This window comes from Lycorma delicatula, chromosome 1, assembly GCF_047948215.1.
Source record: "Lycorma delicatula isolate Av1 chromosome 1, ASM4794821v1, whole genome shotgun sequence".
NCBI classification, from domain to species: Eukaryota; Metazoa; Arthropoda; class Insecta; order Hemiptera; family Fulgoridae; genus Lycorma; species Lycorma delicatula.
This window is the reverse complement of record NC_134455.1, coordinates 206,867,141-206,879,353: the sequence shown is the minus strand read 5'-3', so window position 1 is coordinate 206,879,353 and position 12,213 is coordinate 206,867,141. Positions and strand designations below refer to the sequence as shown.

At 31.9% G+C, this 12,213-nt stretch overlaps 1 protein-coding gene across 5 annotated transcripts in view; it reads right to left on the bottom strand.

Moving 5' to 3' along the window:
• Positions 1-12,213, bottom strand: part of Rbcn-3A (rabconnectin-3 alpha) — a 518,724-nt gene that overhangs the window by 296,568 nt on the left and 209,943 nt on the right. For all 5 annotated transcript variants that reach the window (XM_075371055.1, XM_075371080.1, XM_075371085.1 and 2 more), the window contains 2 exons: positions 9,767-9,930; positions 2,664-2,825 (listed from right to left, as the gene is read on the bottom strand). In XM_075371055.1, coding sequence (XP_075227170.1) covers positions 2,664-2,825; positions 9,767-9,930 — 326 coding nt within the window. The remainder of the gene's footprint in view (positions 1-2,663; positions 2,826-9,766; positions 9,931-12,213) is intronic.

The window sequence follows — 12,213 nt, the reverse complement described above, 5'->3', positions numbered from 1 at the left end:
GGGATATTCTAAACCTGTACTGTTAAACCTTTATAAATTCACTAATTTTTAGAGCCCCGTTTGCAAAATTAATTTTATTTTAGTGATGTTAACGTGTGTCAGTATCATTTAGTTAAAATTATGTTCGCAACAAAACTAAAACAAATTATTTTATAGATGAAAGAAACAGTAGGAGTCCTAGAGAAATTGTATACTGGGTAAACTGTTAGGAAATGAATACAACATAGGAACATAAACTATTTCAAAGAATAAGAAAAATGGAGACCCCCATTATGAATTATGCATCATAACTTAAAAAAAAGAAGAATAAAGATTTTCCAGGAAGACAATGAAGAAAGCCTCAAAGAGGTTAATTGGACTCTTTTCTGGTGATTTGTTCAAAGTGATCCTTTGGGGAGCCAATTCTATTAGAGAAAGACATGACTTTTGGTGAAAAATTAAACAGAGATGAAAATTTTAAAGCAAGTGTGGGGTGGCTTTGAAATTTTAAACAGTGTCATGGAATTTTACAACTTGAAATTCAATAACAATTATCAATACATATCAGCAAATTAATTTATTGATGATTTTTGGAAAGATTAACAACACTGTTTATAACACCAACTAAACAAGCCTTAAATGGAAAGCTCTACCTAAGGAAACTTTAGTATTACTCAAAGAAGAATCAGTTCCAGGCTATGAAATGTTTAAAGAACATATGACATTATTGGTTGTTGGTAACGCAACTGGAGATCAAAGATTAAATATTATGCTGATTGGGAAATCTAAAAGTCCACATGATTTTAAAGGTGTCCAAAATCTTCCAGTTATTTACAAAACCAAAAGAAAGCATGGATGTCTTGCAATATTTTTTAAAGATTGGTACGATAATTATTTCATAGGGGTTAAAAGAAATCAACAGATTACAAGGGAAAATGGGAGTTCTTTTGATGTTAGATGATGCACCTATTTATCCTTCAGCAGGCTGTTTAGAGAGGAAGGAAAATTCAAAGTTCTGTTTCTATCTCCAAATGTTACATCCATTTTACAACCAATGGATCAAGGGGTTACCGTTTCCCTAACGATAACATCTTTACTACAAAGAACTAAAAAAAAAAATTCTTTTGGCTAATAAGGAAGATGTATGCAGCATGATTAAAAGATCAAAAACTACTCTTATATGGTGGCTGATGTACAGAATTCTATTAAAAATCATGACAATGGCAAGAATGTGGAATAAAATTTTAAATAAAACAATTCCCAGTGAGACTGATAAAAAACACTGCGAAGATGTCGAAAATGGAAGGAAGTTTGCAGAAGAGATACAAGGCTGTACAGATTGCAACTCTGAAAGTGTCAATGAATGGATCATCAGCGATAACAATGATCCAGGTCAAATTTTGAGCAATAATGAGATCATGGAGGCCTTATGAAAAGATGATCAGCTCATATAAAAGTACTCCTTATATTAGCTGATGATCAATAATAACGGAAGAAGGTAACAACTTGCATCCAGGGCTGTCACACAATAAAGTAAATTAATGTTTGTCTATCGCTGTAGACTACTTGGAATGACCAAAATTCTACAAATTTTTTTTTTAAAACGAATATCTGATCTTGCAGTTTAAAAACAAAAATCAACATGAAAGCATACAAGTTAAGATTTTTTTTGAAGAAACAGTGTTTTTAAAAATATGTTGTGATCATTGACTGTCGCTAAGTTTTATTCTATTAAATGTACTGTAATCTTATCTTTTCCTGTAATTTTTAAGAAATGTTCCATAACAAAATAATTTAACTCAATTTCTCTTCAATACATATTTTGTAAGCTTTTTAATATATATAATGTGTATGTTAAGCCTTTTTTTATTTCCCAATTATTCGGATCCAGCAGTGCAAGGTCAACACAGATAATTGCGTTTCACTGTATTTACTATGAATAACGTATTGAAAGTGAGTTTTACACGTATATATTTTGATGATCTCTCTCTCTCTCTCTCTCTCACACACACCACACACAAAGTTAATTTTAATTTTTAATTAACTTCATGTTTCCTGTGTATGATAGTAATTTTATATAATTTATATGCAACTGATGATGCAAGATCTGCAAAAGTACTATTGGAATAAAGAAAAGAAAATTAAGGAACGTGTCATCTCATTTACTTTGTAATTCTGAACTTGGGTTGTTCAAGTTAGTTTTTTAATTTAAAAAAGTATGTATATATATGCAAGTGTGTGTGTGTGTGTGTCTTGTTTCAATGAAGTATTGTGTTGTGCAGTATTTGTGAATAAATTATGCATTTGCTGAGGGTGCTAGGATCTGTGAGCAATGTATCCTTGATATGATCTGGTTTTGGGACTACCTGCGCACCAATCAGTGAAATTCATATTAGACTATTACTGCACACAAGCCTAATAGAGTTATGTGCCTACCAGTTAAAGCAACATCTTAAATTCCTCTAAAATGCAAACTGTAAGTAGTGTGTTTTGCTTATAGTTAAAAAAGCAATTTTGTGTAGTAGCCATCTTAATCTTCTCCACTACTTTTGTTGTATTTAAACAATGAAGAACTTAGTGTGTATATCATCAACTCTAGTCAACCATTAATTTAATAATAACACTGACTGCATAATGTGCAACAAAACTCTCTACAATTTTATAAATTATCTATTACATCTTACCTGTCTTGGACCAAAGTGTGACAATGTAGACTGTTTTTCTGTATTACCAGACTGACGACGTTCACGTTTCATTGGTGAATCTGGCTCATCATCATCCTCTAGTAAATCATCTAGTGTTTGGTCGCCAGCAGAAACATTCCCATCAAATAACTCATTATAGTCCTATAAAAAAAAAATCTAACAATTACTAAAAATCCATTCCTGCTAAACTATATTTATTTATTTGCTTTAAACTACTTTCAATAAGTCTTGCTTCATATTACTTAACTACTAAAATAAAACACAATAACACTCAATAAAAAGAACATGTACAAATAAAAAATGAAAGTAATGAAGTAATAATGAAAATAAGTGTTGTACATACATCACTTTTTTTTTTTGAGAAAAAGGTCTAAAAGAAAACATCCAGTACAATCAAGATATAACTGTAAGGTTTTAAGTAAAAGCAAGGTTTGTTAAAAAAAAAATTTGGAAATTAAACCAGCAACACCATCTGTTGAACAAGGGTAAGTCAATTATTATCCACAATTTAGTTATATTTTTGTTCATGTTGGTAGTACTGTTGTGTTGCGTAGATGACGCATGCGTGGTTTAATTGTTGTTATGTCTATGCAGGTTGATGCTGCTAGGTTAGTTCCATTATCGCTACACTGCCATTAACCATGGCTGCTCCACTTTCTGTTTGCACCAAAGAAGAGCAACGTTCAGTGATCTGTTTTTTGTGGTTGGAAGGTGTATCAGGGGCTGAAATTCATCAAAGACTTTCGGTACAGTACGGGAACAGTGTGTTGCCGCAACGGAGTGTCTACGAATGTATTGAAAAATTAAAAAATGGTCACACAAATGTTACGCACGATGAAGGAGCCGGATGACCGATTACCGCCACAAATGAGGAAAACATTGAGTGTGCATATGACATGGTTTTCTTAGACAGATGAGTAACCATTGATGAAGTGGCACATCGTCTGCAAATAAGTCATGGTTCTGCCTAAGAAATCATCCACAACAGACTCGGGTTTCATAAAGTCTGTGCAAGATGGGTCCCAAAACAACTCGCACAGTTGCATAAACAAACGCGCTTGGACATCTGCCAAAAACATTTGGATCGCTATGGTATTGAACGGGACATCTTCTTAGACAGAATCATCACTGGTGACAAAACATTGATCCATCAATACAAGCCGGAGGGCAAAAGGCAGAGTATGGAATGGAAACATCCAAATTCGCCCTGCAAAAAAAATTTCAGACCCAACCATTCACAGGAAAACTGATGCTTACGGTTTTTTGGGACTCACAAAGCCCAGTACTGGAACATTATGAGGAAAGGGGCATGACAATAAACAGTGCGCGTTACATTGAGATGCTTACTGCCAAGCTGAAGCCTACAATTCAAAGCAAACATCGAGGACTGCTGTCGAAAGGTGTTTTGTTGTTACACAACAATGCCCGTCCACATAGGGCTGCCCACACTGCTGAAACACTCCAGAAACTCAACTTTGAAGTACTGGCTCATCCTCCATATAGTCCTGATCTTGCCCCTTCTGACTACCACTTCTTTGGTCCACTCAAAGAGGCATTAAGGGGCTGTCGATTTATCGGACGAAACAGTGTGTTCCTGGCTCACAGCTCAACCGAAAACCTTCTTTTATGAGGGCATCAGGAAGCTTGTGCAATGATGGACCAAGTGCGTTGAAATGCAAGGGGACTATGTTGAAAAATGATGTACATGTAAGTTTCGTATTTGTATTGCAATAAAATTTATAACTACATTGTGGATAATAATTGACTTACCCTCGTATATTGTAAAGTTTTATCTTTTTTATAGTTTTTATATTTAATATAGTAAAAACAAAATAAAAAAGTTTATCTGATATGGGGAGAAGAAACAAGGTACATTTGTATGTTATACTTTCATTGAACAAGATTACACTGTACTTTCACTACCAACCTTCCAATTCAATAATTATTTTCATTAACTGAGCAATGAATCCATAATGTGACAAAACTATGAACTTAATACTTGAAAAAAAAAGAATTACACAAGAATACACAGTTATTAAAAATTCATAGATAAAGCTTGAATAAAACTGATAACTATTTAAATTGGGAAATTTTTTTATAATTACGCATGTACCAAGTGACTATTTGAACCCAAACAGTATGTGAAAGTAACTCACAGTTGAACATGTACTTTGCACATTTCATAAATTGACTTTACTTCCTGGAATAACAAAATTAAAAAAAAAAAACATGGAGTTTGCCCTCCTGATTCTTTAAGGAAATTTCAAGATTTGTTGAGTTTGATGTAGTCCTTATTCCCAAGATTACTATTCTATGTTATCCCTTAGAAAGGATGCAAAAGAAAAGAATATGATGCTGTGAAGTATTATTTTTTGATAACTTTGTTCCAATAACAGAACAGTATCAGACAAAAATAATATAACTTGAGTATTTATTGTACTACTAATAAACATAACAGTGGAGTTTTTGGAATATATATTCACAGTGGAACAGAGGAAACACACATTTTTTAAACTGCTAGTACTTAGAGGCTAGTGGGGGTATTGACCTTTGGTGGACAGCTCAGACTACGCAGTTTCAGTTGCTATGGAGCACTGGATATCATGTGCTTTAGAAACAATGATTCTGTGGTCACAGTTCAAAGTCTTTTCCTCAAAATTTTAATGTCAATTGTCGAGGTGCAATTCCAGATTGAAACACCATACTCTGATGAGTTGAGGCGTTTAGAAGTACTGGATATGTGATGATGAAGAAACCAACTGGCCTTCCTCATTCAGTCTGAACTCCAGTAAACATAGACAGAGTGAGAAGGGCAGTTCTTGCTAGTCCGAAACAAAGGCTGTAGTGCTGGGTATGTCACATCGTTCGCTTCATCGCATCTTACACAGTGATCTCAAATTTAACCCATATAAAATAATGATCATCCAGCAGCTAACTGAAAGGGATTTTGTACAATGCAAAGAATTTTGTGGCATAATGAATGCCATTGTTACGGAAGATGCAAACACCCTAATAATGATGAGTGACGTAGCCACTCATTCATCTGGATGGCTATATTAATGTACAGAACTGTCAGTACTGGGCGTCAGAGAACCCTCGTGAACTACATCAAAACCTCTCCACAGCTCAAAAGTAACAGTAGGGTGTGGTGTCTCCATGACAGGGATTGTTGGTTCTTACTTTTTTTGAGAGGGGGAATCACAGTTACAGTGACATCAGTGCACAACATTGACGTGTTAAACAACTTCCTGCGTCCAGAACTGGGAAGGCATCAGGTGAACATGAGAGAAATGTGGTTCCAATAGGATGGTACTACAGCTCACATGGCATGAGAATCAATTGAAGTGGTTAGACAAATGTTTCCTGGACATGTCATTTCAAGATTTGGCAATGTTTCTTGGCTCCCATGCTCTCCTGATCTATCGATTTGTGACTTATTTTTATGGGGCTACCTGAAATCAAGAGTGTACATGAATAAACCACACATAATCGAAGACCTGAAAATTTCCAACTGTCAAGAAATTGAAGCTGTGTTGAATGAAATGTTGGAGAAAGCCATGCAAAGCTTTGAGAAGAGGCTCCAAGATGTAATCTTACTGGCATAATTTTCCGTACCTAATTATGGCATGTAGATTTAAAAAATACAATAAAGTTATTATTTAATGTAAAACTTTATTTTCTATAATTAAAATAACCGAAGTTATTTCCTCTGCTCTACCCTTCATTACCATTATTTTATTTTACGCAATTATTATCATTGGCAATAAATTATTTCCTAAATGTAATATAATTTTCTATTATTGTTATATTTTTTGTTTCTGTATCTTACATTTATACTTTATTTTTTAAGTAAATTCCACAAGTTTTAAAATGAAAATGAAATGACATACCTTGTGTTTTTCTCCTTTTTATTGACTTTTCAAAGAAAAGTACTGTATTACTTTCAGTCACGTGGGGGAGATGGGGATAAAAATTAATTTTCTTTACATTTTGAGGTATGAGGAGTATGAAAATAATATTCACTTAAATTGGGGTTTCCTTATATGTATAGGCCCATGTACAAAATGTTGTGGCTTGAAAATCTTCAAAATTCAAAAAAAAATTTGAGGTTAAATTGACTGTTTAGTGGAGTAATTTTCATACATATTTTTTGCAGGGAGTCACAGTAGTGAGCGAGCTGTAACTTGATACATGTGGGTAGGGTCTATCTAAATTAATTGAATTATGTAATGTGTTACTCTGAAAATCAGTGTACAGTCTGCAGTCAAGTTTCTGATTGTGAAGTAGTGAGGACATCAAAAACAAAATGTTGGTCTTCTTGCGCAGATCTGTGGAAGAGGTTTTTAATAATTAAACTGAATTTTCATGATATGATTGTATGTACAGGAAATAACTAAAAAAAATTATTAAACATTATAGCATATTATTGAATAACTAGAATTACTAATACAGTCGACTTCTATAAAACAAACCATGATATTACAAAAAACTTGATTTTACAAATTTTTTTACAGTACCATGACATTTTAATAAAACTATGCATAAATTTACCTCTATTCAATGTATCCATACCTCTATATAATGAAATGGTGACATACTGCATATTAACATAATATGTAGTAACATAGTGATTTTTATGAAATGTTTTTTACAAATGACATTAAATTTAGTACTTTGGATATCTCTGTGAGTTTTAGGTAGTTATTCTTGTATATAGGTACAAGGTGCCTTGTATACAGGTACAAGGCACCTACCTTGTACCTGTATACAAACACTACAGTCATGAATGACAGGTTATTTTTATTGAACTGGTAAAGCAAAAATTCCCAAGATTCTCTCACAACCCATTAACAATAAAATTCTAACAAAAAATTTGAACAGGTGTTCTGCAGTTACTGTCTGCCTATATATTAAAGAAGCAAAATTTTCTGAAATCCATTAACTAATGCAGAGCACTAAAATTACTGTACAAACTTTTATTCTTTTATCTAAACAAGACATTTATCTGAAGTATGTAGAGATAAAAATACTGTAGAATCCTTAGAAAACATTTAACACATACTCCTTCTATTGTTCAGTGCATACATGCAGTTCAGCAATAATCTTTCCTGGTACTAAATCAGCTGGTCTCTGTCTTTGGATTATGTTACTTGCACTATACAGTGCTGTTCTGTTTCTTTAGTGTGCCACATACAATGTCAAAACGGAAGTGCCTTAGAGTTTCAGAAAAAAATTAGCATTATAAATGAAGTTGACAAAAGTGTTTAAAAAAAAAAATAGATATCATGCATAAATTTGGAATCCCTAGTTCATTGTCAAAAATTAAAAAAAATCAAGACATGATACTACAAGAACTAGACCAGCACAAAGAGAATCAAGCAAGAAAAAATTAAAAGGTATGATGATATCGACGAAGCAATTTTAAAATGCGTGACAGTGATGCACGAAAAAATCTTCCATTATCCGGGATATTAATTAAAGAAAAAGCCCTGGAGGAATTTGGAGTCGCATTAGGACACAAAGATTTCCAGGTCAGCAGTGGGTGGTTAGAGAAGTTTAAAAAAGACATTGTGTTATTCATAAAGTAATTTCTGGAGAAAGTGCAAATGAATATGGCACTTGGTGACAGTGAAACTTGGAAGCAGACTATTTTGAAACCAATTTTAGAAGAATATCCGTGAAAAGATATTTTCAATGTGGATGAGACAGGTCTATTTTTCAAATGTTTACCAACAAAATATTAACTTTTAAAAATGATCTGTGCTTTGGTGGTAAACAAATTAAAGTAATAATTATGGTGTTAGTGGCTGCAAACGTACTAGAGACTGAAATACATAAAATGTTAGTAATCGGCAAAAGTAAAACTCGTGTGTGTTTTCGAAGAGTTAAATCACTGGAGGCAGACTAAACATTTAATAAAAAGGCATGGATGACTATCAAAATTTTTACAGATTGGGTAAAAAAGATGAACAAACAGATTACCAGACAAAGAAGAATTGTACTTTTTATTGATAATGTATGGCACATCCTTATGACATTAATTCTGTCTAAATAACGTAAAAGTCTTATTTTTCCCATCAAAGTTAATGTCAATTACCTAACCAATGGATCAGAGGGTAATTAAAATCTTAAATTGCACACTGAAAAAGAATCCTGAAAAAAATTGTAACCATTGTAGAGGATAACAAGACTGTCCTTGTTAATATTATTGACATCCAGGAGTGCATTTTTGAATATGAACCAATGCTGTTAGTGATGAAACAATATTCTACTGTTTTTATAAAGCTGGTTTCAGTACAGCCATGACAGAGGTTTGACTGGCATTTAAAATATTATGAATAGTGGGGTAATTTCTTTAAGAATTTTTAAACTATATATACAACTATATTCACAGTATTGATAGGATTGCATATAAGATGACATACCTTATTCTATCCATGCACCTTCAACTCATTAATTTTAATGACTATTAATATTTCTGACTACTGATTGCAGTCAGCAAAGTAGACATTTTTAAGGGATGTAAAAATGTATATAACTATTTTTTAATTGTTACTTAATGTAATGTTAGGGATTCTAGAAAAAAAATTTTAGAATGTTAAATTTTTCTGTCTAAATATTTTACTTGATGTCTTTCTGGCTACTTTGGAATAAATTTTTGAGAAACCCAAAATTCTGTAAATTGCTACGAATGTCTAGTGCTATATCACATGGTTATGATACTTGTATCATACTCATTCGTCAGTATCTGAAATTGAAAAGTAGGCTTTTCACCAGATGTTAAGTAAGTATAACTGAAACTTTTTATAATATTAATTACAGAAAATTCTAATTTGAACTTGTATGTCTTGATTATAAACTACATTATAGGTTCTACAAATCAGATCCAAACACCTTAATTGATTTCAATATAGAAAAAATAAGAGCATTAAAATCATACCCAAATCTCAATAGCTTCTCTCAATTAAGACTCAACATTGCACTGGCATTCAAACAGTACTCATAAAACTAGTAGTAAAAATAAAAAAAATAATCAACCATGTTATAGACTTAAGCTATAAGAAAAACTTTAACCTAGTTACCTTCTGATCATCACACCCCTGAGGTTTTGTAAGAGTTTCCTTATCAGCTGCCAGCAGAGTCCATAATGGTAAAGGAGGAATTGATGTTATTTCAGCATAATCCAACATCAATTCTTCAGGGATTGCTGTGGTGGAACCTCTTTGTTCTAATGGACTTGTTGTTCCTAAAATTAAATTATAAATAAAAATTTCGGTCTAAAATTAATCATTAAATTGTTGTAGGATAAAAACTGAAAATCATATTATTAAAAAAAATTATGTATTTAACGTCTACTGACTTTCTCTTTATTTTTGAACAGCAAAATTAATTTAAAAAATACTGCAGATCTGAATCTATATAGTAAAAAAATATACATATTTATATTTCTTTATGTTGTTACATATTTCTTTATTTCTTTGTTGTTGAATTTCTTTATGTTTGTTACAAGAATGAATAGCTGAATATATTATTTTTGACACTGATTTCAAATATATAAGCGATTTCTTTTTATCAGGCATAGTTTTTTTGTAATTATCATTTGTTGAAAGAGAAAAGCATTGTGACAGTAATATAAGAATATTATACACACAATTTTTATATGCCTAAATTCTACTTCTTTTGAATTTTCTGATGTAGTTGGTTTAGGTACACCAGTCTTGAGATTACAGCAGCAGTTAACAAACTGCATTCTTGGGTTCCATTTTCCTTGGTAGTGCGTTTCCAAAAAGTGTTATTTCTTAGTGAAAGTGTTCTCCATATTTGTCACTCATAGCTTCAAGATCGTTAGGGAAAAAGTCCAGATGAGAATCAAAGAAGCAGATCTTTAGTAACATATTACATCCAAGTGCTTTATAGTCTTTAAACTGAGTTATAAGTTCTTCCTAGTTATTTGCTTTAAGATTTTCAAGGAAGTTGTTTACAACCTCTTTAAAAGATTTCCACACAACAACCTCACAGTCATTCAAACTGTCTTCAAATTCAATAACATACATTAGTTTTGTCATTTGCAGTTAAACAAATGTGCCTTTCTTTATCTTAGAATCACTAATCCAGTCCCATCATAACCCACTGATTTAACAAAAGTTTTCATTAAACTTAGTTTAATGTGTAGTAGTAGAAGGTAAACTTTTTCATGTTTTACTAGTGCTGGACTCACAAGTTCTTCTCTTCTAAAGTCAATGTTTCTCTTTCTGGTCACTTTTTAAACATAATGATTCTTCCTATCTTTGCTGCCCATTCACATAAGAAGCAACAAAATTTAGTATACACAAGTTGTACACCAAGTAACATTGCTATCACATTCAGATCTCCACAAATGTTTCTCATACTGAATAATATCCAACATATTTTCATATGACTCCTTCATGTGTGCTGTATGAGCTGAAAGGAATTGATGGGGTGTTATTTCCAATATGAAGAACTGCTTTCTAATAAGTATGCTTTGAGAATCCTGTAAAAAAGACATCATTCATCAGGATGTTGCCAACGTCCCAAAGCTTCTATAAAAATTTACATCATTACAGTAAAATAAGTCTTTGTATAAATGAATTGTAATAAATATGAGGAGCCCAGGACCTATCCTGATCACCTAGGAGTTATATTTCTTCTTTGAGACTTTAATGTTACTCACCACAAATGTAAAAGAAACTCTTTGGATTGTTAATACAACTGTATGGCATTTTTATTAAAACATTCACTGCAATACACTCACCAACATGTATTATAAAACTTTATACACAATTTACTTTATTACACACATTTTTTTTTTACACAAATTAATGAAGTACATATACTGACTTTACAGAGAAAAATAAAATCACAATTGATAAGAGAAGTAGATGCACCAGCAAATGTTATCCACACCAGAGCTAGGACTAGATTGATATAATGGAGATTTTTCTTAGCCGCATGATACATTGTTTATTGTTTATAGTATTACATTCAGCACTGCATCACCAAAACAAAATTCATAATGATGCGCAATGTCTGACTAATGGATGACATAATTACATTTAGAAAAAAGTATTGACATGAATCATATGTGTATTCTTTGTAATTGTTTTATGTTCTGTAAAAAGTAATACAGTCTACTCCTGATTATCCATGAGCGTTTAACTGCAATGACACTCAGAAAAAAATAGTTTTAAAAATTTATAAAAAGGCTAAAAATTTAAGTATTTTCATCGTTCTGTGATGATTTTACTCCTTAATTCATTTGCTACTTGAATGAGTGCTTGTTTTGAATATGATAATGCTTGTGGATATGACAGGATGATCATGTTCAATTTGCAATATTATTATCTACACAAACTAGAAGTTCAATTAAAAGAAAGTTTCTTCAGTCACTAAAACAACAATGAGTCATATGTTATTTTAATAAAATGTATCTGAAAGAGTAAAATGCACAATTTATTAATTTTTTAAAATAATTTTAATTAATTCTTTTCTCATTAACTATTATAGTTTT